Genomic DNA, 26,270 nt, shown 5'->3' on the forward strand with positions numbered 1-26,270 from the left:
TGATATCTCTTATAGTTTTAGAGTTATGTCCCGGACAAGATTTTTCTATAAGGGGAGATAATTTAAAAACTAGGCAAATTAGAGTTATGGTTCTTTGACACTGCACTCCCCCTCAATGCCCTCTACCACTGTATGAAGTTTAAACAAATTATCTCCAAGGGTTTTTAAGTTATGCTCCGGACAAGACAACGGACGGACGGACAAGGCGGCGACTATATGCTCCCCCGAAATTTTTCGGGGAGCATAAAAAGTATAGTATTCGATACAATCAATTTCGGATACATATACATTAAAGGAAAATATCAGAACAAATGTTGTAAAAACAAATATTCGAATATATTTGAATATGGAAAACAAATATTCGAGCATCAAATTCCTTATTCGTTCCCAACCTTAGAAAAGAGTGATTTTAAATGAGCAGAGACAATTATTTGTGTTATTTAATGATTTTCTGTCATCACATAAATTGATTTTAAGTAAAAGAAATTAAATCAGACAATATTTGAGTCACTCGTTTCCTTTAGACATATAAACAAAGGAAGAAACAAGAACGTGTTTGTTAAACACAAATGCCCAAGGCTCAGATTTTTGTCATTTACAATATTTCAAACAAGAGCTGTCACGTCAAGAGAGAGCAAAGCTCGACTACTTAATTACTGGACGCAGTAAGGATTTAGACAAAAACTATGAAAGAAAAATCCATTATGATATAAATATATTTCTGTATCAATATCAAGAAGGCACTCAAATGTTTCATGTTTTTGCACAACATAACATGCATATGATCTTGTCAATAAATGTTAAACAGACATTTCTATGCTTTAATTGAAAAGACAGCAATTTGAAATCTGTGAAATCTGAAGTCAATCCCTACAAAAACAAAAATCATAAGAGCAAAAAGAATTTAAGTTTTTAAAGTATAATAATGAGTAGTATAATAAAGAGTTCAAAGACAAAATAACTCTTGAAAAAATATGCTAGAGTTATGACCTTGTAATGCATGATGTGGGTACTGAAAAAGAACAATTATTTATCTTAAGTCTAGAGTAGATAATAATATTATCATTTTTAATAACAAAGATAATATTAAAGAAATCAATTTACAAATGAATTGTAAGTTAAAAAATTAAATGGAGATCATAAATTCTGGGAATACAGGAGCTTGCGTTTTACAACTATTCTCATATTAGTCAGGCTTGAGTTATGAACCTTGTCATGCAGCATGTATGTAATGATAAGAAATATGTATTTGAAGTTTTAAGTTTATACCTTAAAAAGTAAAGAGGTTACAATATTTCTTAAAGAAAATTCTAAGTTCAAAGGGAGACAAGTCTGAAAATATTGCTTCAAGAGTTATGAACCTTGTCACATAAAAAGTTGGTGATGATAAGGAATATGTATTTGACGTTTGAGGTAGATACCTTTAAAACTAAAGAAGTTAAAGTTAAAAAATAACATTTTTCAAGTTAAAAAAAAATCTAAGTTCATGGGGAGATAATTCTTTTAATACTGGTGCTTGAGCTATGAATCTTGTCACATAAGATGTGGTTAATGATAAGGACCATATATTTGAAGAACGAAGTTGGTCCCTTAAGAAATAAAGAAGGCAAGGCGGGCCAATTTTGACCCCAGGACTTTTATTTGAACAAACATGATAGACACTCACTAGAAGATGTTTCAAGCTCTAGCTCTTTGGGTTTTTTAAAAGAAGATATTTTAAGTTTTTTCTTTTGGTTGCCATTGCAACCAGAGTTCTGTATGGAATTAAATTCTTTTACAAATTATAAAGGTGACCACCAAAGGAACATTCCTGTGAAGTAAAGATGAAACTGGCTTAGCCGTTTAAAGGAAAAGTTTACAATCAGACAGGCTATTGGCCTACGCCAGATGAAAAGCGATCACAAAAGCTCACCCTGTCGCTTTGTGACAGGTGAGCTAAAGCTTTAATACTGATCAAACTTGGCACAAATGCTTTCTGGACCATAGCCTTTGCAATGGCATGCTCAATCTTAAATTTCCTGTTTCCAAGGCAATGAGAGGACATTTCAAAATTGCCAAAAATCACTATGTTGCGTTGAATTTTTCCATCAGAACTGAATTAAAGTGCTGCAACTTCTCAATGGATTGAGATAGAGTCAAAAGCTTTTCATTGTTGGTTACATGTTACCTTAAGATCCACCCAAGGCCATTTTAAAACCTATGACTTATAAATCTAATCACATATGATGAATCTGAAGTGAAGCCATGAGGAAATAAGAAAGTTAAAGAATGAATAAGAAAAAGTCATGGTTTAAGGAGGAAATAATTCTGGAAATACAGACCTTGTCATATAATTATGAAGTGGGAGTTTAAAGTAAATCCTATAAGAAATGAAGAAGTTTGAGTAAAAAATACTTATTTCTTGAAAAATATCTAAATTCAAGGGGGACATAATTCTGGAAATAGTCAAGCTAGAATATTGTGTTATATGTATGCCCCCTATCGGCAGCTAATTAGTCATGTGATCAGGTTATTATAACTGACTTTTGACCTAGTGACCAAAAAAATCAATAAAGGTTATCTACTGGTCATGACTAGTCACTAGGTTGTGTGAAGCAATTTAACGACAAAGTTATCACAAATCTTACCAAATAATATAAGCATGAATTTTATGAATCATGTAGGCATCATTAATGAAAGCCAACACAAATGCACCTGTGAAGTTTGAAGGTAAAGGGCCCATGAGTTGTTGGGATATTGATCAAAAAGCGTTATTACCTATAAGGTCAATGTGATCTTGACATCTGACCTCTTAACCCCAAAAAACCATTGAGGTCATCTTCTGACCAAAAGCAATGCATTTGTAAAGCTTGAAGGTCAGGGGTCCATGGGTTGTCCAGTTATTGATAGAAAACTGTTGTGACATAAAGGTTATTGCGACCTTGACCTTTGACCCATGACCCCAAAATTTATAGGTGTCATCTATGCATCTACAAAGTTTAAGGGCCAACAGCCCATAGCTTGTCAAGTTATTGGTTGGAAACTGTTTTTACCTACAAAGTCAATATGACCTTGACCTTTGACCCCTTGACCTAAAAATCAATAGGGGTTATCTACTGTTAAGTATAATGCACCTACGAAATTTGAGGACCAACAGGTGATGTGTTGTATAGTTATTGATGGGAAACCGTTTTTACCTCTAAGGTAAATGTGACCTTGACCTGTGACCCCTTTACGTCAAAATCAATAAAGGTCATCTATTGGTCATGCGCAATTATCATAACAAGTTTGAATTTCCTAGGCCTAAACATTCTTCAGTTATTGATCAGAAACTGTCTTAACCTACAAGGTCAATGTGACCTTGACCTTTGGCCCCTTGACATTTAAATAAATAGGGGAAATCTACTGGTCATGAGCAATCATCATACCAAGTTTAAAGTGCCTAGGCTTAAGCATTCTTTAGTTAATATTGACTGGAAACAGTTTTTACCTACAAGGTCAATATGACCTTGACCTTTGACACCAAAATCAATAGGGGTCATCTACTGGTCATGAACAATCATCATACCAACTTTTAAGTTCCTAGACCTAAGAGTTCTCTAGTTATCACTTGGAAACCATTTGGTCTATGGACCGACAGACCGACGACAGATAAATGCAAAGCAATATCACTTCTTTGAAGGAGGGCATAATAAATAACTTTATATGAAAAAGCGTAAAAACTGGAATCAGAAATTTAAAAATGATTAGGTCGCCAACGCTCTGCCAGTAGGCCTGCTCTATATATACTCCCTATTGTCAAGTAAAAATGTTGTATACGTATAACCTCCATATTGCCATCTATCCATATTTTAAGTTTCATAAAAATGTTTTCAGTACTTTTTGATAAAACATAATATTGTTATAGTTGCCGTAATTATTTTACGTCTATTTCTTGCCATAGCAATCAAAGTTTTCAACAAAAGAAAAGAAAAAAACATGCATAATCTCAAACTGCCATCTATCCATATATCAAGTTTCATAAAAAATACATTCAGTACTTTATGGGTTATCACAGAATCCAGTTTTGTGGACGGAGGGACACACTCAGACGGACATTCTAACAGGAGAGTAATAATAAGGCTACTCTATTTGTTCTCTCTATTGTTCTTTTTAGCCACACAAAAGGAAATAGCCACATAAAAGCATTATGGAATGAATGACATCAAAGAGAAAGAACAGTTACCTATTGTCCCTCCAGCCACATAATTACTGTCCTATGAGTGCAGACAGAGGGACGTACAGACACACTGACGGACAGAGGGAAGGAGGGTAAACCTGATGGTGTAAAGACATTAAACTAAGAACTTAAAAAGCTATGATCAAAGTTGAAGTTTGGGGAACGGCAGCGGCAACATGATTTTTGAAAAAAACTCAAGGTAAAAATCTTTAGAACATTAAAACTTGAGTATATAAGTAAACCTTCAAAATACAAGACAGTCAAGCCTGTTTATGTCATATACGAGATACTTTTGAGATATCATAAAACTGTTATAATGTCAGTGAAAATCAAAGCAAAATATACAATGTATGAGTTAACAAACTTTGCTTTGTATCTCCAGATCATTTTTATCTCCAGAACTGTATAATTGAATTGAATTATCAAAGCTAATTTAACAACATTAAACAAAAGCTTTAAATATGATATGTATTAAACAGTATTCTTATTATGCTTAACTTGCCATCCCTTTAATTTGGAACTGTCATTTGGGTGTTTTCAAAAAATATTTCAGTATTTATGTATCATTAACACTACCATTGCAAATAGGTGACATTAATGTACACTTGAATGGAAACTTTTTCTAGACTAAAAAAACAACATTTCAACTTGTGGAGAGACATAATTCAGGAAATTTATCTGAAACAAGTTTATATATTTATTGTCCCTATGATTACAAGTAACAAGGAAATGTTATAAAAATCTTACTCAAGTTATTGAAGTTCTCATTTCCAGTAAACATAATCCTACACTTAGAATATATTTCTGTTTCAAAAAGTTTTCAAGGAAGTTTATATGCATAAAACTTTATATCTTTTGGTAATATTTTTCGAGATTACTGTTAATTTTTCCAGATTATTTCTACAAAATACTGTAAATACAACATTCAAAGTAAGTTTAAAACTTTATTTTAAATACGTTATTTCTAATTTATACAGAACAAAATTGAGAAGAAAGTAATTCAGGCAATATTTTAGATAGTGTTTTTAATTTTTGTGTCTCCCTTCTATCTATCTTTTAAAAAAGAAAATATTTGTTTAAATGACTTACGTATTTCATTTAAATAGAAATATACATACATAATAATATTTTACATCATAATGAATTTTTCACAATATATTGTAGTGTTATATAAATCTAAATTTACACATATCTGGTCAAATGAAAAGAAATATTTTTTTAGTGTCTCTCTTATATCGAAATTCTGAGAACAAATATTGAAATTTACATAATAGAGAAGAAAAAATACTACAACCAAATAGAGAAAAATACCCAATATTCTTGATCAATTGATAACTTTCCGAACTTATTTATATTAATATGTTTCCTAATGTCCAGATTAAGACTCTCTTGTTCTGTTCTGTTCTAGGACATAAAGGATAAATAAGTAACATGTGATAAAACTAATAAGACTGCTGATTGAAACAATTTTCTCTTTTACTAATATATTACAGAATGTTTCAAGAACCTGACTACAGAGAAAACTTATCATTGATGTTATCAGAGGTTCTTGATGACATTGGCGTCAATGAAAGAATAGTAATGAGAAGGAGAAGAGGAGTCATGCTGTTAGAGACAACGGGTACTATCTCTAGCAGGTTAACTGATGAAAATATAACTTTCTTTTATCTAGGGAGTCAAAGTGAAGGTACAACTACTATAGGACTTGAGTCAGACATTGATATACTAGCCTGTATGCCTAAAGTCAATATAATACAAGACTGGTCAGAGTGGGAACATGGAAAGTTAAACTTCCTCATGATACTGGATGAGAACACTACTCCTGGGTATTGTTTCTTACAACGACTAAGAAATGATGTACCTCTTCCTTCAACTGTCATTCCTGATGAACATTATATAACTGATAGAAGAGGAAGAATATTGTTTAAAAATACAGTGATAAATCATTTTCTTCAGGGTGCTCAGCAGCAGCATGGACCATCTATTGCTGAACAAGGACAACCTGGAATATGTGATATAGACATAGTGACAGCTTTTCATTGTAAATCATGGCCTCAATCAGCATCAGGTTGGTTAGATAGGCAGGGTATTGGCATATGGCCAACACAAGACATGAGAAGATATGCAACTAGTACTGGGTGTTTTGTTGTTGCAACTGGAAGTAAGGTCAGTGAATATCCTGAACTGGAATGGAGAATATCAACATCAATGGCAGAAAGATTTGTTATGTTCAATCTAAATATAACACAAATAAGGTGCTATGTACTATTGAAAATGATTCTTAAGTCCTTCCTGAATCCTCAAGATGAAATCAACATATCAAGTTTCATGTGTAAAACAGTTCTATTACATTGTATAGAAAACACAGAGTCACAAATATGGAAAGATAACAATTTATATACATGTGTAACATACTGCTTATTGGAATTACACAGTTGTGTACAAAATGACCGTTGTTCACATTTCATTATACCGGAAAATAATTTGATGGCAGGGCAATTTACAGCTGAGACAAAACATGAACTTTCAAAAAATATTTGTGATTTTATACAGAATGATAGACAACGGTTACTTAGTATTTATATTGATGATCTTGGTCATAGACTTCAAGTTAAACTGAACAGGGTACCACATGGAGTATACTATTTTCCTTGTTCTCTTGAAATATATGAAAAAATTATGACATCAGCATATATAAACATTGCAAACTACATAAGTTTACAGCATGAGCTTATTTTAAAACATTTACACAATAAAAACATTAGAACAATAAAGCAATCTGTAGGTAAACTAATGACCTTCAGTGATAATGGTAATAGATTAGAACATGCTGCATTCAAGCTACTAGCACCTTTTCTTTTTACCACATATGGATCTATCCTAGCATCATCCAGCATTGGTGAAAACAATCAAGTGTCACCTCAAGCATTGGTCTGGCTAACAGCTGGTTTAAACTCAGATATCTCCTCTAGCAGACTGAAATTAGCTTCAGTGTTTTACAGTACAGGAGATATGGAGAAAGCTGAACAAATTTTGAGACACACAGAACAACAATATTATTCCTATCCTGTTTTATCTATCTGTAGCTGCCATAAAAAGCCCCCAGCAGTAACAGCAGAATTCAAGAGGTTATGTAATGAACAACAAAGTGAGGACTGTATCAAATATATTACAGCATTTTGTGTCAGATTTATACAGCGAGAGGTCAACTGTGTTCCTCGTGAACTACAATATGAAATGTTCAGATCTACACAAGATGACATGATACACAGACATGAAATTGAAGACTGTTGGATGGACTGGGCGGTAGTTGATTCTCTACCTTTCTTGTACTTCCTACAATACAAGATTTATCGCCATCTACAAAGACATCGAGATCAACAACAAGCACTTTGTAAACTTATTAGAACTATAAATACAGATGAAAACCTCAGACATAGAGAAACAGCTCTAAACATTTTAGGACAATGTATGGAACAAGAAAACAGACCTCAACAAGCATTAAAATGCTACATGCTTTCTCTTCATCAAAGGGCAAGAAACAATGCGGCAAACTTCCATATATGTAAGCTCCTTTCTGGCTTACTGGTTAGCCAATAAAATGTGATCAAAAAAAAAAAGAAGAATGAAGACTTGAGTTTTCAATGATATGATTATCAAACTGATTCAAATGACAAAATAAATGCCTGCCATTATACTTTTTATCACATATTTAACTTTGAAATACCATTAAACATGTTAAATTGAACGAAAGATTCTAACTTCAAGGACTTTGAATATTAAACTTTTACAATTAAAAGATAAGAGCCTCAAGTGAAGATGACAATATTGCTTATGCAAATAAATTTTAAATCTTTGTTTATAAGATGAAGTTTTTTTCTAAGTTTTTTTTTAAAACAGTAGTCAAAACAGTTTTAGCTGTCACCTACATATATATATTTTAAGTCTTCTATTTTTAGCAATAATTATTTAAATTTGGTTTGATAATGTACCCTGTATATAATCTTGTTCTTATGTAATATATGTACCCTGTGTCCGTATTGCCCGTGTTGTATATTTTTGTTATGTTCCTGTTCAATATGTTTGTCTCTCTACAGTAATATGTGTTATTGTCCATGTCCCTTTTCTGTAGTTATTTCTTTAATTCATACACTCATAGCTAATATCCAATAGCCGTTACCTATACATAATAGTACTTCATAACCTTTTCAACCTCTTTGATTATCTTTTCTTACTTATTTTTCCATTTTCCCTCTAATCTGCACAACGCATGCCTACTTAAATTAAAGAATTGTTGGTGCAGGCCACGGTTTTGTTGTAGCGAAGAATAAAGATTTTCAGTAGTGCATATTTGTCTTTTTACAGACCCCTCTACCCCAGGTCCAGAACTTATAGCAATGTCAATGAGCCCCTTTGTTTCTTTTGAGCTGTCACACCTGTATATATCATGACCCTGTCTTATGCACTGGTTGCTATGGAAAGTCAGCAGCCACTAATGTCTCAAGTCAATAAGAACAAACAAAACAAGAGGGCAGTAATGGCCTTATATCGCTCAGCTTACATTCATTTCTAGACAAGAGCAGGTTGGCCAATTGAACCGGGTGATGCTCCAAGAGTAAGTTTTGGACACAGAAAAGTATACCTTTTGTAGTTAAAGAGTTATGTCCCGGACAAAGTTGAAAGTGCAATAATTCCAAAATTAGGCAAGGCAGCATAACTGTTCTTTGCACTGCTCATCTACAAAATGAGATCTATCTACTTACAAAGTTAATTTTTCATATCTCTTATAGTGTCAGAGTTATGTCCCTGACAAAGATCAAAGTGTAAAAATGAACAAAGGGCAATTACTCCAAAATAAGGCAAGGCAGAGTTATGGTTCTTTTGCACTGTACATCTACCTAATGAGATCTATCTACCTATAAAGCATCATGTTGATATCTCTTATAGTTTCCAATTATGTCCTGGATAAAGTTCAAAGTGTTAAAATGAACAAAGGGCAATAATTCCAAAATTTGGCAAGGCAGAATTGTGTTTTTTTGCACTGCACCTTCATCCAGTAAGAAATATCTACCTACAAAGTTTGATGTTGATATCTCTTATAGTTTCAGAAGTATGTCCCTGACAATGTTCAAAGTTTAAAAATGAACGAAGGGCATTAACTCCAAAATAAGGCAATGCAGTGATAAAGTTATTTTGTAATGCACTTCTACCCAATGAGATCTGTCTACCTTCAAAGTTTCATGTTGATATCTCTTATAATTTTAGAGTTCTGTCCTAAACAAAGTTCAAAGTATGAAAATGAACAAAGGGCAATACCTCCAAAATTAGGCAAGGCAAAGGTTTAAGTTATGGTTCGTTTTGCACTGCACATCTACCCGTTGAAATCTGTCTACCTACAAAGTTTCATGTTGATATATCTTATAGTTTTAGACTAACAAGAGAATTTCATGAATTTGACCTTGATGGTCCATGCCAACTGGAAAGGGTTTTTGTCCCCCAAAAAACCATATATCTCCCAAAATTAGGTATGCTACTGATCACTCCTATGAAGTTTGGTCAAAACCTTGCCAGCAGTGTGACCTGTGAAAGCTTGACAAAATTTTTCTTTTTATAGCTCTAAAAGCCACTTAGTGCAGCGAAGCGCACCATGCCGGCGATAAGCACAACTAGGTATGGTACTCATCAATCCTGTGAAGTTTCATTGAAATCAATCTAGCATTTGTGCGACGAAGTGAAACGTGCCAGCGATATGCATAACTAGGGACGGTATTGGTTTCTCCTGGGAAGTTTCATCAAAATGCCACAAGCAGTGTGATCTGTGAAAGCTGGACAAGATTTATAGCTCAGTTTGTCCAGTAAAGCCAAAAGTGCAGGCGATATGCACAACTAGGAATGGTACTGATCACTCCTTTGAACTTTGATTAAAATCCAACCAGCAGTTAAACCTATGAAAGCTAGACAGAATTTTTATATAAAAAGCACTGGAAGCAATTTTGTGCAATGAAGCAGAACATGCAGACAATAAGCATAACTAGGGATTGTACTGATCACTCGTGTGAAGTTTCATTGAGCCGGACAAGATTTTTCTATTTATAGCGCTGGCGGCCATTTTGTGCAGCCAAGCAGAACGTGCCGGTGATATGCACACCTAGAAATGGTACTGATCAATCCTGTGAAGGTTCACTGAAATCCCGCCAGCAGTTTGACTGGGAAGGCTGGCCAAGCTGAATGCGGACTGACAGACAGAAGGCAACAACAATATGTATCCCCAAAAATTTTGGGAGACATATTAAAGGTCAAGGACACATATAAACTTGATATGTTTGTAATACATGTATGCCACCTATCTGCAGCCAATAAGTCATGTTATCAGGTTATTATGCATGACTTCTGACCATTAGTGAACAAAAAATTAATAAGAGTTATCTAGTATCTACTGGTCATGACTAGTCACAAGGTAATAATTATTGTGACCCCATAGGTTGTGTGCAGCAATTTAAGTTATTACAAATCTTACCAAATAATATATGCATAATTTTTAAGAATCATGTAGGCCTCATTAATGACAGTCAAATTGTTATATTACATAAGACCTTCAAATGTGTATACCAAAGCATTTTTACTTTAATACAAGAGCCATGTCAACATGGCCATCCCCCGCCGAAAGTGTTTGCTCATTGGAAGAATGTATATGTAGTAGAGCAGAATAATTCCATTTTAAGAGGTCTTTTGGTAATGAAAACTGATGGCTATAGTGATTACACATTTGAAACCTATGTAAATACTGATGGCTGAAAGGGCATTAACTGAAAAATAATGCAGGGTAGGTTATCATTCTTGTGTGCTGCATCCCTCCTCAGTAAAATCTATCCACCTATAAAGTTTCAAGTTGATACCTCAAATACTTTTTGAGAAAAAAATTGAATTGAAAAATTAAGTATGAAAAATAACAAAGGGCAATAACTCAAAAATTATAAAAGGTAGAGTTATCATTCTTGTGCAGTGCACACCTCCTGAGTGAGATCTATGCACCTATGAAGTTTCATTTTGATATCTCAAAGGCTTTTTGAGTTATGCTCTGGACAAAAATTAATTTTGAAAAATAACAAAGGGCAATAACTCAAAAATAATGCAGGGTAGAGTTATCATTTTTAAGCACTGCACTCTTCCTCAATGAGATCCATCCACCTTTGAAGTTTCAAGTTGATACCTCAAATACTTTTTGAGATAAGCTCTGGACAAAATAGCATGAAAAAAAAACAAAGGGCAATAACTCAAAAATTGTATAGGGAAGAGTTATCATTCTTGCGCACAACATTCCTCCTCAATAAGATCTATCCACCTATGACATTTCATGTTGATATCTCAAACACTTTTTGAGTTATGCTCCACTCAGGTGAAAAATTAGGTATGAAAAATAACAAAGGGCAATAACTCAAAAATTATGAAAGGTAGAGTTATCATTCTTGTGCACTGCACACCTCCTGAGTGAGATCTATGCACCTATGAAGTTTCATGTTAATATCTCATAGGCTTTTAGAGTTATGCTCTGGACAAAAATCAATTTTGAAAAATAACAAAGGGCAATAACTCAAAAATCATGCAAGGTAGAGTTATCATTCTTGTGCACTGCACTCCTTCTCAATGAGGTCTATCCACCTATGAAGTTTCAAGTTGATAACTCAAATACTTTTAGAGATATGCTTCGGACAAAAATGTCGGACGGCAGGACAGACGGACGGACGGACGGAAGGTCGGACGGACGGAGACTATTTCTATATCCTCCTAGGAAGTTCTTAGGCTTAAGCATTCTCTAGTTATTGATCGAAAACCGTTTTTACCTACACGGTCAATGTGACCTTGACCTTTGACCCCAAAATCAATAGGGGTCATCTGCTGGTCATGACCAATCATCATACCAAGTTTGAAGTTCCTAGGCCTAAGCGTTCTTTAGTAATTGATCGAAACCGTTTTTTACCTACAAGGTCAATGTGACCTTGACCTTTGTCCCCTTGACCCCAAAATCAATAGGGGTCAACTGCTGGTAATGACCAATCATCATACCAAGTTTGAAGTTCCTAGACCTAAGCGTTCTTTAGCTATTGATTTGAAACCGTTTTTACCTACAAGGTCAATGTGACCTTGACCTTTGACCCCTTGACCCCAAATTCAATAGGGGTCATCTGCGTATCATGACCAATCATCATACCAAGTTTGAAGTTCCTAGGCCTAAGCGTTCTTTAGTTATTGATCGGAAACCATTTTTACCTACAAGGTCAATGTGACCTTGACCTTTGACCCCTTGACCCAAAATCAATAGGGGTCATCTACTGGTCATGACCAATCACCATACCAAGTTTGAAGTTCCTAGGCCTAAGGGTTCTTTAGTTATCACTCGGAAACCATTTGGTCTACGGACTGACGGACCGACACACAGACAAATGCAAAGCAATAAACCCCCTCTTCTTTGAAGTGGGGGCATAATTAATAATTAATAAAGGATATTAAATGAGTGTAGGTTGAATGAAATTATATTCTTTGTGAGCCTCTGGCAATCTTAATATTAATTCATTCAACAAGTTCAATAATATCAGGAATGAATCTACACAAATATAATGTTCTATTTATAACATTACATAAATTAAAGACTGTTTAAAGCGAAAAAGAAACACTTTTTATTGATGTCCCTATAGTGCAACACTGACATTTAGCATGTCTTTATGCTCTGTTTGTATAACTCAAATGAGGTCACGTCAAACAAGAACTGTCGGAGGACAGTATTGGCTCGACTATTCGAAAAAGTTGTCACAAGGGTATTTTATTGAGTATAATAATGCTAATTACCTATGAATACATAAAATTGACCGAAAAGGTATAAAAGGCTTCTTATTAAGATGTTTTATCAAGTAAATCACTGCTTTATTATTATGAATGCATAAAATTGTCCCAAAAAAGGCACAAACCCTTCAGTAGTTATGGAGATAACAGCTTACAAGCAAATCTTTAACATGAATTTCTAAGTTGAAAAAGGGGAGAAAAATCAGCCTAAATGCAAGACAGAATTATGGATCTTGGTCAGTGACCTACAATTATGACCCTTAATGCATATGTGAAGTTTTAAATAAATATCTTTAATAGTTATTGAGATATGTAAAACTTGCATGTAAACATTAACCAAGAGACTAAGTAGAAAATGGGAGATGAATCAGCCTAAATGCAAGATAGAGTTATGGAACTTGGTCAGTGACATACAATTATGACCCTAAGTACATGTGTAAAGTTTCAAGTAAATATCTTTGAAGACCTTCAACCTTTAACCAAAATTTCTAAGTTTCAAAGGGGCAAATAATTCTGCAAATATTGCAGAAGTTAAAATAGGGCATAATTCTGTAAATATTGTAGGCAGAGTTATCCAACTTGTCAATCTGATGTACATTGTTACTATAAATAAGTATTGTAAGTTTCAATTGAATTTCTCAAGCAATAATTGAGATATTTGACTTTACAAAAAACTTTAACCAAAATTTTTAAGTTAAAAAGGGGCATAATTCTGTCAATATTGTAGGCAGAGTTATTTAACTTGTCAATCCGATGTACCTTGTTCCTAGACAGCGCGCTCCACTTTTCTCAGTGCTGGATAGTTAAATGAAAGCAACATAGAAATAGGACATAATTCATCAAACATGCTTTAAGTTAGCAGACTTACCTGCCCATGGCAGTCAACAAATTATTCAAGTTTGAAGTGAATATCTTAAACATCTTTTTAGAAAAGGCAAATATTCAAAGTAAAAAAAAGAGGAAATGATAAAGCTGAACAACTCCTGTACCCACAGCAGTGATGTCATGGTTAATATGTTTTTGCTTTATTGATGCAAAAGTCAAGTTTTGTCTCAAGAGACATTTTATATTAACCAGCAATTTTGAGCATTTTGCTCAAGGGCTCTCTTAATACAAGTTAAGCAGTATTTTCAAACTACTAATTCACTACTTAAACCTATTACAAAGGTATGGCAGGGTTTTATTACAAGCCAAGTATACTGTATAATATTGCACATTCAGTCTCAATCAGTACATATAAAGCTCATCCTATTCAGCATATCTTTTAATTTTGCCTGGAAATTTCAAAACAGAATTTGCTTTACTTTAGTCACGGAAGAAGTTTATCTAGCATAAAGTTATGAGCACATTTATTTTATGATTTAATCACCATACACTATAACAATAACAACTTCACTGAAATTAGAATGAAGTGCATTTTATTTTTCAGCGTCTAATTTTCTTCTAGCAAGTTAGATTTGTTTGCCTTTCCACTTTTTAACACATTTTTTATCATATCTTAACGGTCAATCCACCTAAAAGAAATTCCAGATGAACTTACTCATAATTTCAAAATTTCTTCCAAGAGATCAACAAATAATCCTACCATTTCTGAATCAGCAGTGACAAAAGTGTCAAATAATCATTAGACTCAATGTCTGAGATCCACAGAAAAATTACGGCTTGCCAGAGAATCGAAACAGCAGCTCCTTGATCACTAATCTGAAGCTCTCTCTATTAACCTTAGCTAGTTGATATTAGCATTGTAGAATTCAAACAATATTTACAAACCTCTCCTTGTTTTTCCATTATGTATTAATAATGTAATTATAACTTTTCTGCTGTCACACAATTAGATTGTTTTTGTTTGGTTTAATGGCACAACAACATAATTTATGTTAAATGGCGCCGAAACAGGAAGATGATTTAACTAACCTTTTACAATCTTAAAGCAACAACAGGTTTCTAAACCACATCACCTGCCAGAGCTAAAAAATGCATAGACTCCAGTAAATTGGACCCATTTAGTTGCTTCTTATGTTCATGCAGAGATAAACGGAGGATGCAATTCAGATGCCTCAACCCTTATAGGCAACCCCTCAAACACAAGGTGAACATGCTTAGTTATTTACTGACTAATATTTTAATCAATGCAATTAATTACCCATACATCTGACTCTGAGATATATCCTGAGACTTAACTATACAAAGGCTTGACAATTTGTAAATAATACCTTATCTTATAGTGTATGATCAACAATCACATACAAGTATGGCATAAAATAAAAATGTTTTACCTATTGTCCAAGCCAGGGTAGCTTCAATGGGTGTTGTGTTTTCATCAATATCGTTACCATAGAGACAGAGCCCTGCTTCCAACCTGAGACTGTCTCGAGCACCAAGCCCTGTGAGCCGACAGTCCACATCCTTGCTGTTTAACATATGTTGAGCCAGTTCTGCGGCTCTTTCTGTAGCCACAGATATCTATATAAATGTTGAGTAATAAATTGAGAATAAGGTTGCATGAATGCATAAGTTGTTTTAAGGAAAGTCTGAAAATCCATAAAGTCTGGTCAGTTGGCAGCATCTTTGTTTAAAACTCTATACTGTCATCTCTGGCAAACTCATAAAACAAACTTTTAAATTAAGAAACAGTACAAAACATACATTCAGCAATATAAGATTTATAATAAGAAACAAAAATATCTTTATCAACAACCAATTGCACTTCACTTTTGTCTTTTTCTCCATAACACAATCAGTCAATATAAGTGAGTAAATAATTGTTTGGTAGGAGAATAAAGCAGATTCCTACTTAAAGCTATAAGAAACTGTGAACAGTGTCAGAGGTTATAAAACAATTCTCTAAGCTTTAACTCAGATCTCAGACCAATTTGAATGGTCAGAAACTGCCACAAAATGTACACTGTCCAATGAAAATCCAGAGATTCAAGACAGAACTCAGAAAATAATTCTATAACCTTGAGGCCAGGTCTATTTTATTTAATCCATTAGACAACAAAAGAACTTTACATCAACATACAGTGTTTTTTGACCTTATATAACAGAGACCTATAAAAGGTCTCTTCCCAATTGAAATTTTCTCTAAAATTATGCACTTTTCCCAAAACTCTTAACTTACACCAGATTTTTTACTTCCTAATTCAGCAATTTTAGCCATAATTATTTCCAAATTCAGGCTAAGGCCTCTTCCCAATTAAGTGAGAAAAATCATTGACCTACCTCTACCCCATCTTCCCCTGTGTAACCACATCTTGTTACTCTACAATCATCTATACCAAAAACCGTGGCCGACCTGGTCGTCATGAATGGTAACTCACTAAGATCAAAATTTAAACCTGGTTGTAACACTTTTACCATACCTGGACCTGAAAAAATATATATTGCAATGAAAGTGTTAAATTGGGTATATTAACCACTTGCCTGCTGGTAGCAACAGATTCTACCCATGTGACTGGCAACAACCATGACATGTGGTCATGATCTGTACTGTTTGATATTCAGTCATTAAAGATTTGATATTACTCCTAGAAATAATCAATGGTTTAATCCAGGAATATAAGAAAATGCATGCTGACAGTCAGTATTAAAAACTTAACTGAATTTTTAGATCACTTTTCAAATGGGTTTATTTAGTTTTTAAAACTTAGTCTCCTGGATCCGTTTAAATGACTTTACTTGATTTTTTGACTGATTTTTCTTGTTTTTAAGACTGACAGTTCTCTTTTTTATGGCTTATTTCCCAATCTTATTTAGACATATTTTCCCCGCTTTTTGGGTAGACTTTACATAATTTTTAGACTGATTTTACACGTTCTTTAGACTGGAAGTTTTTTTTTTTCTTATTTTTCACAGGGACTTTTACTGCAAAAACACTTATCCTGCTGGTTTTCTACAGACTTGTAATGGTTTGTAGTATTTCTTATCTCTGGGACTGGTTTTAAGAATCATTCTGCGCTGATGTTTTTTTTTAAATTTAATTTCCTATGTCTCTAGAATTACTCTATGCCTGGTTTTTAAAATTACTCTGCTCTGCTTTTTTTTTTTTTATTTATTTTCCTATGTCTCTAGAATTACATTGTAATTTTCCGCCTCATTTTTACACCTTAACAATTAATAAAGCACACTCCCTAAAAATCAAGTGATTCCATGTTAATTTTTTTTAGCTGATTATGCCAGCACTTTTGCTGGCATAAGAAATTATAAAAACCATACCTTGTAGAGCTAACAATCCTTTACATATCACATCAACTTTTACATCTAGACCTTTACATCTCATATTCTCGGCTTGATTCTGAAACCAAATATGTAGATAGTATTTTAACAGGGCATTAAAATTTTCAAAATTTTGAAAATACTGGGATAATAATTCTTAATATTTACATGAAATGATGTATTCGATGAACTGATGTACTGACAAACAATTATGTTGACGTATTTATCATTGACCAATGTAAGCTAGCCTAGCTATGTCCTATGTGAAAATAGTTCATCCTAGGTTGGCTCGAACTACCAATCTATCAAACTAATTTGCACCCACCTACCGAGTTCGAGCGAACAAATTTTGACTGTACTTATAAACATGTATTTATTTATCAATTCATGATGTGAAAAATACTTGTTAGTTTTGTACCTCATGTAAATATCAAATAGGCATAAAACCATTAATACATTTGATCACTATGATTATTATCAATGAAGACGGCAATCAACTTGATATAAATATTTGAATAATAGAGCTAAAACTAACCATCATCAGCGGCAAATCTTTATCCGCACATCCAGCATTTGAGACAACATAAAGGTAACCCTGATCTGTGTTGTTTATAATCAGATCATCTATTATACCTCCGGTGTTGTTGGTGTACAAGGACAGTGTTCCTTGGTTAGGTTTCAGACCCGCAATGTCCCCTACAACAAGGCTCTCCATATACTGTTCATACAAATATGAAAATGAAGAGTTAATTAATAAAATATCTAGTCGAAGGTCAAACTTAAAAACAGAAAATATTGTCATTTTGTTTTTATGTTGTTTTTTTGTTTTTTTAAATTAGAAGTCAATATGTTGAATAATTATGTAAAACTGCAATTTTCTACATTATATAGGCACATTCTTTAGATAACAAGTGAAGCCTTGTGTAACAGAAAGCACTTCTTAGATTCAATATACTTGATTGTCTTTTAAAATTTTACTGCTTTTAATTTTAATAAGTATCCATTTTTTTTAAGAAAGTCAGTTCTGTATACTTGGTTAATAGGATTTTTTTCTTTTCAGAACACCCTTACATCTTACAATGCTAGAACTGGCCAAAAATGGATTTGTTCTGCTTTGAATTTGAAACTTTCCCTTTTAAATGTTGAGAATTTTGATATCAAAATATTATACTAAAGCAGCCAACAGTACAGAACCTGGCTATGGAAAAGGGGGCTGGGCACAGGCACTTCATTGACAGTCACACCATGCAAATTATCCTCACAGCTATCATTTCAAAATATTGGTTTGCATTTTATTTAAATATTTTTGTTCGTAATACAACATAAAAGTTACAAATATTCTGTTTTTAACTTCAAAAAATAATATCCCTATAGACACAATTACATAAAATACAACATGTACCTGAACCCGATCCTTCCCGCTAACTTTCGTTTGCAGCATGTGCGAGACGTCAAATATTCCTGCCTGTGTGCGAACATTGTTGTGAGAATCTGATATCGAGTCTTTGTACTGTACTGGCATTTCCCACCCTGCAAATGGTACCATTTTACCTCCATTCTCAACATGGAAATCATACAAGCATGTTCTTAGCAGTTTCTGTAAGGTTTATAAAACATGTAAAACATAACATTTCACCATGGCCAGCAAAATCTGATTTTGTCTTATTTGTCTGTTTTTATCAGAGGCATTTCTTAACTTGTCCGTATGATATAAAAAGAGTTAATTATTGAAAGTTTCCATTTGTCTATACAGGCTGACAACCTGGGCAATACGAAAAAGTATATAATAATGAAGATATCACATTGATTTGTTTATGTCAAAAAGTGAAAAATGGAATCCCTAAAGAAAATCCAAAATGGCAATATTGAAAATGTTTCAGGCCCAAATTCAGCCTGTTCATGGACGGTACTGCAAAGTGCAAGCTACCATCTATGCCCATTAGCACTGGCTTGAAATAATTTGACTTCATTTGTTCGGAATGTAAGTTAATCTATTCATCTGTTGTCAAATATACATGAAACTCATAATGTGTAATCAGTCACAGTGATTTCATTTTATTAATATGACTCTGAAAATATCAAAATATAATTCCCTGTACACCACATTTCAGTACATAATACATCACTGAAAAACATAATTATAATAATTTGTGAATTCTCACTTCAAAACTAAAATAAATTAAATAAATAACTTACTGTGCTTGCAAATCTTTTGAAGTGTTTCACACCATGTATATATCCATGTTTCAAAAGAGCAGCTGGGAAACCAAACATCATTTCCTGAAATCATAGATAAAAGCAGCAATGAATTTGATGAAACATAATCCAACTAAAACTATTCTCAAAATGTGTGCTATGGGAATAGGGCTGTCATTGATGGACAATTTTGTATCAATATTGACAATATTGACTTTAACAGTAAATACAATGAAAAACATTTAAATGTCTGTTATAAAATAGGATCATGGAGTTATGCATGCTTGTATTAGACTACAAATACTTCATACTAACAGAAAGTTTCTTTTTTCTGATATTTTTGTCACTGACATTTGAAAACAGAGTTTAAATGTCAAGTTAGCCTAGAAAACTGGAAAAAAGTGACTTCTCTTCTTAGGAAAAATTGAGAGGTATATATTTACTAACATAAATAAATAATTTTAGCTTGTATAGATATTTGAAAATGTGTATCGATATTGTATCGGATGCTGAATATCGCGATATTCAATGACAGCCCTATATGGGATCCAGCTTTATAGTTTGAACTCAACTGTCTATATTTCTCTTTTTTTATATATACATGTATATATAAATTTCAAAAAGCTGTATCTTGCAGCCAACTTCATATTCTGGCCAGACATACAGAACTTCAGACATATATGTGTAACTACATGTATATACACATGTACAGAATGCTGCCATGATGTTACATGTATTTTACACAGATATTTTTGTTAGGTGCCATTACTTGTCTGAGTTCTAGAATCAACACCATTTCAGTTGATGTCATAAAGTCTTGTAAGATGTTTCTTCATAAAGACAACACTTGGATATTTTTAACATCCAAGTAAATTTAATGTATCTGCCAAATTTTCTGTGATTAGAAAATATTATTTGTAATCTTTTCTGCTTAAATAAATAAGATTAAATAACTCAATAAAACTGAAATATTGGATCCTTGATTATTTGTGAATATTAGTAATTATGTGCAACTTATTTCATATTGAACTTATTTTAAAAAATATTAATGTATTTTTAGCCGTTTGTACCAGATTGGCAAAAAATAAAAAATAAAAAAAAATGGAAATTTACTGTGGATTTTGTCCTGTTAAATTGTTTAACTGTTGGTGTGGATAGATGGGTTTTATTTAAAAAAAAAAGAGAATATTTGCTTAAAAAAATATTTTACCTCAAAATAAACTTTAAAATTACAAAATCAGATAATAAATGATAAAGGTACGATGTTTTTCAAAGTATGTATTTGTTTCGCATGGGTGTTATACACTTCGCGCAAGTAAATTATTGATTAATGTACCATTATCAGGTGCAGGGCTTTTTTTCACAGTTTGGGGAAGCAGCCCAGCCCTTAATTTTGGGGAAAAATTACACGGTATATTTGCAAAAGGGGAAGAAAAAACTTGATGTAAATTTATGAAGCAGCCCTATACCGGCCCCTGTTATAGAAGGAAAAAAGGCCCTGAGGTGCGAGACAGGAAAATTAATCATCAATGTATGGTAAACTGGCACTTTCCACTGCATGCAATTCAAGATCTGTTTGCACCTATACTGGCTTTAAATATGAAAAATATGTCTCATGTTAAAAAACAACAACAAAAAACGAGCGATCATAATTAAGTTGATTGTGTTGGGGGAATATGCTGCACTGAATCATATATGAGCCTGTGGCCTGTATTTGGCCGTAAAATAAAAGGGGAAAAAAGCACTAAACATGACTGATTCATTATGTTATGAATACCAAATAAAATACCAACAATGACATGTATCAAAATAGCACAATCAAACTTTTGTAGCCATTACAAGACATGACCTTATTTCCTTCAACACAGTTCAATATAAACAATGTCGCGAAATTAAGTTACTTTTCAAAATAAAGCTTGTAAAGATATGTGACATTCTTTGGTATTCTCATTAAAAGCAAAACAATACTATTCTGATTCATTCGTATGTGTTTCATGTCTTACTTTCCGTGAGTAAAAGATATTCTGGAAGTAAATAACTGTAATTGAAATAGAAATTTATTTTGTGAGTAAATGCAAGCGTCTGCTCTACAAGCAAGGTCCAAAGCAACTAAAAATACTTTTACGGTCAGACAACACTAAAACCGTTTCGTGAGGGTCCATCTGCTCATTAAGCCGTAATCTAATAAAACGTACAAATAACAGAAACAAGATGTTTGAATTGATAAATAGCCATGCCAAATTTGAACAACAATACATATACTACAAATGTATTTGAATTATAGAATGCACGAACTGTGTATGGGAAGCTATATTCCCAATTACTAGTCAATTGAATTTGGCCATTTAAAAGAAAAAAAACTGCCATTTTTTTCGAAAGTGAACCATGGATTTATACTGTGTTCACCTGTAGTTTACAAAGTTTAAAACGTTATAAATATACTCTATATATGTATACTCAATACATGTTTATTTTACCTTTGTTATTATTAATATTTTCAAATGTCACCTGATGTAACAATGTTGAAAAAAATAAATACAATCTTCTTTGATTTCTTATGGCAAGGTCCGGCCAAAACAAAAACAAAAAAAATTATAGTAAAGGAATACAAATGTACTGTGAAGGTGGTCTAAAACTGACATTTATCAGAGGAATGAAACTAACATGGATTAGAAGGTTAATTTTCTATAACAGCCAATGCCAGACACTGGCACATCTTTATTTTGATGAAACTAAATTGTTCACTTGCGGAAAACACTATGCTGAAAAAATGGCAAAGGCCTATAACAACCAATTTTGGAAAAATGTTCTTTTAGATCTTTTACATTTTATATCGTTAATGAACACAGATTCAGAAAATTGTCTTAATGAACCGTTATTTTATAATCACAATATTTTAATTGGTGACAAAAGTGTTTTTTACAAATCTTGGTACCAAAAAGGTGTTACATGTATTAATGACATTTTTGATAAAGACAATTATATAATAATCTTGACTAAAGATCATTTACAAAATCTATTTGGTTTGAGTATAAATATACTGCATTATATGGGAATCAAAAATAGTATTAAGAAATTTCTTTAAAAAAATGAAAATCAATGTAAATATAATAGATAAGCAACAATTAACAACCCATCTTACCTGCTTACTTATCAGTCATAATTAAGAATAAACAAGGTACCAATGCCATATACAAAATATTTAACAATAAGACTGAAAAACCAACAAGTCAGATTCCTGTATCTTATACTTTTGTTTCTTGTCATTGTATACAGTTTATAATTATACATGAATGACATTGTAAGATGCTGTTTGGGATGCCCTCGACCCTTCAGCATCATATGACGAGGACAATAATAAAAAAAAAAATTCATATGTCATATGGCGACGTTCCTGCTTTCCTGGTTGAGGAATACCTCAGGTGCCCTATATGCATTATTATTGTTTCCTGTTTACAAGTATTTACTTATATAACATCTGCGGCATCAAAGAAATATTTTATGAATGTTTTATATTTTATAGCCAGCCCGCGTAGCTCAATCGGTTAGAGCGCGAGACATCTCGACATTGTGGACTCGATTCGCGGACTGGACAACTGAAATTACTCAAAACAAACTTTATAATTCGGATGAGATTTTATATCGAGGTCATATGTATGAATGCTTTTACTGGGTTCGTTAAAGAAGCAGGGATGGGGCATTTCACTCTATCTGTATCTTTCACTATCAGCTTAAAACTAAAAGACTCTGCTTGAGGACTCGCACATTTGGGTATAACTCAAATACACACACAAAGAAATATTTTGTCTGGAAAATTAGGTTGACCTAAATAAGGAATGAAATGTAATGGTAAAGGATAGATTCGCTAATCAGTAGAATTATATCACAAAGATAGACGACATTTTAAGCATTATTTGTTCAGTTCTTTCATTATCACATAGACTGGCGTTCATTTTTATTACAGTGGAATTATGCCCATCAAAGGACATATAGTGACTGAACAGATGAAAGTCAAAATAAGTTTATATTTCCCTTAATTCCTTTTATTTTTAAATTTTCTTTGCATTGACGATGAATAACTCACGTAGCCCAATGACATTTCTTTAAATATGCATACGATCAATTTATAGAAAGAGTGGGACAGTCTTTTTATATTTTAGGCATATTGATATTTTATCCTAAACATTTTCCAATATCAATTATTGGCCAACCACCTTTATAACAGTCAGTCTTTTCAAATATTCAGTCGATTCAACTCAACAAGGAAATGAAAAAGAAGCATAATGTCACTTTAAATTAGTAGAACAGAAATATCAAGACTGGTACAATCTCGTTTATCTAAGTATTATTGAAAAAAAAAAAACAATAAACAAGATACATTGGTATTGGTCTTCACATTATAATGCACGGACTAAGATATATTTGCAATTGACATTTTAAAAGATTTAAAACGTCAGATAGTGCTCAGTAAAAAATCGTAAATGTGTCGTGCTGACTTTTTTTTCATATAAATACATTGTAAATGTAAAACATGCACATAATTTTTATTGTTATATAAAGCTTTGCGGCATTGTTCGTCTAGATTAATGAACAAGAACACATCATAAATATTTTGCACCTGGTGAAGTGCTACCTCAACATTGGAATTCAGCTATATTGTTTATTTTGAGCGTTTGGATGGTTTTTATGAGCCCCGATATCTGCAAATAGTACAATATCAACCACAGAAATCAAAATGAGTTGTTAAAAAGCAAAATACTCGTTCAACAGTTTTCAGCCATCCTTCATTTGGTCAAAGATTTAAAGAATAAAGACACATATAATTAATTTTTAATCTTTAATCCTGATTATTAAAATCTTCTAAAACATGTGCAAATAAATAGAAAATAGAGATTTATAGCTGATAAATTGTGCGTTATGTTATATATCAAGATCATTTAAGATTAAGCAATATCTTTGTGACTAACACTGTCTTTGTGCTCGACAGATATAAATAGATTACCTCTTCAAAAACTGTTAAACTTTTCCTTTTACTGTAATGTGACAATTCATCCCGCAGAGAAATGTGTCCATAAATCATAGTTCTACTTAAAAATACCACAAGAACATAAAATCGTAAAAAACCTGTTATTTGATTTATTCTTTAGTTATAACAAAAATAACATCCAGGCATTTAATGTACAGCCCTTTCAATAAAAAAGTCTGACATGAAACAGGTCCAATAAAACCCTACCGGCAACATTTTTATTTGCTTAGCTTTGATGGGCAACATTTGATCATTTTGATTTGCAGATATGAATAAACATTACCCTCCGTTATTTCTATCTGCTCTCCCTCTGATTAATTATTATACGGGTTTAATCTGCTGATAATGATTAAAGAAAACATTTATATGTTGTTGTAATATCAATTTAAAAGGAGCCATGTAAATGTATAGGACTTTACAGAATCTTTAAAACTTTGAACTATATTTCTTTAGTGATAAAAGTCAGATTTGATATGGATTTTTATCATGTTAATTAAAACTCACAATACATAAGTATGCTACAATTTGTGTACACATAACCGAAAGTTAAATACAAACTGTATACAATGATGTTTCATTCTATAAACAACTTTTTGTGGTTTTAATAGAAAAAGAAGATGTATCACATTTAGGAGTGAATGACAGAAATCTTAGGAACAAAAATTATCTTATTTGAAATACCAAAGTTATTTTGAAAGGTTCTGTAATGTCTGCTATATTTAAGTTGCTAGGCAAAATGGGTAGAGATGAGATATTAAGTAACGCCGCTTTCGGTTTTTAAATCTATAAATGATACTAGAAAGAATTTAGGCAGGGCTTATCAACTAGTGACTAATCGTATTTGACCAATAACCGAGACTATTACATCGGAGAAGAATTACAATCATTTTTTCTTAGAAGAACAACTTGCAAATACTATATATATGAATAGTCTATGAACTTAAAATCCCCGAAACGAAAACAAAATCATTAACATAAACTGGCATAGTTTTCATTTATCTAAGACGCAGAAAGTTTCCAGAGCAATATAATTTAAAAACGTTGTAAACTGTCTAAGAAAAAATGTTACACTGATTTATCTGAATATTTTTTCGAACTTTGAATGATAAGTTGCTATATTGCTATTTAATCTAAAGTAACACGTCATTTATGTTCTTAGTAGTCAATTTGTATGGTCAGTTTGTTTTAATTGAGAATCTATCTGACAGTAAATGGTTGATTAAATGGACTGATCTGAGTGATATGCCTTCTCAAATCATCATATATTGTGTCATGCTTTCAGATTCCCTTGATTTTCGTTTATCCAATTACAATGCACGTATATCTCATTATTCCATATTAAGTAAGCACTTTCTGTCCAAGTTTATATGTTGTTCTGCGAATATTTGCACGTCTGTTCGCGTATTTGTTTATTTCTGAGTCCTTTTCTAACCTTTTTTTCTCTTTTTATTTAAGATCAGTAATTTGTTTCTGATTGTCCTGTTGATCGAAAATCATCATGCTGGTCTATTCCAGGCAAATGAATTTTTTTCTTTGTTTTCAATATTCTTTTGTGTGTTTCTCGTTAATTGCAATACCTTTGGCCTTAGTCCCTATGGTATTACAATGCGCTGTTTCAATATTAATATGGACTAAAAGTTTATTTATTAATTTTTAGAAAATCTTGAAATTCTCATGGTTCGGCCATTTATCATGTTGAATGCACTTGACAAGTCCTTGAATGAATTTGTTTTGAAAGTACTTTCTATCAATTTGATCTAAGGTCATAGCCATTGGCCAAGACTTTCCAAATACATT

At 32.6% G+C, this 26,270-nt stretch overlaps 2 protein-coding genes across 2 annotated transcripts in view; one reads left to right on the top strand and one right to left on the bottom strand.

The window, feature by feature from the left end:
* The window catches only part of LOC132759654 (aminomethyltransferase, mitochondrial-like), a 37,819-nt gene extending 16,272 nt beyond the window's left edge, over nt 1-21,547 (bottom strand). The window contains exons 1-7 of the mRNA XM_060751463.1: nt 21,451-21,547; nt 19,448-19,531; nt 18,654-18,848; nt 17,787-17,969; nt 17,252-17,330; nt 16,259-16,404; nt 15,313-15,499 (exon numbers count right to left, since the gene is read on the bottom strand). Coding sequence (XP_060607446.1) covers nt 15,313-15,499; nt 16,259-16,404; nt 17,252-17,330; nt 17,787-17,969; nt 18,654-18,848; nt 19,448-19,528 — 871 coding nt within the window. The 5' untranslated portion in view covers nt 19,529-19,531; nt 21,451-21,547. The remainder of the gene's footprint in view (nt 1-15,312; nt 15,500-16,258; nt 16,405-17,251; nt 17,331-17,786; nt 17,970-18,653; nt 18,849-19,447; nt 19,532-21,450) is intronic.
* On the top strand, nt 5,003-8,649 carry LOC132759661 (uncharacterized). Its single transcript, XM_060751471.1, has 2 exons — nt 5,003-5,128; nt 5,692-8,649. Exon 2 carries the CDS (start codon nt 5,693-5,695, stop codon nt 7,796-7,798), a length of 2,106 nt encoding a protein of 701 aa, XP_060607454.1. The 5' UTR covers nt 5,003-5,128; nt 5,692; the 3' UTR covers nt 7,799-8,649.
* Nucleotides 21,548-26,270: the final 4,723 nt, after the last annotated feature.

This window comes from Ruditapes philippinarum, unplaced genomic scaffold (genome assembly GCF_026571515.1).
Source record: "Ruditapes philippinarum isolate M1 unplaced genomic scaffold, ASM2657151v2 ctg1151_1_1_1_1, whole genome shotgun sequence".
Classification (NCBI taxonomy): Eukaryota; Metazoa; Mollusca; class Bivalvia; order Venerida; family Veneridae; genus Ruditapes; species Ruditapes philippinarum.

Excerpts from the sequence above, each read along its gene's own strand:
- LOC132759661 (XM_060751471.1), top strand. The coding sequence starts at position 5,693 with ATGTTTCAAGAACCTGACTACAGAGAAAACTTATCATTGATGTTATCA.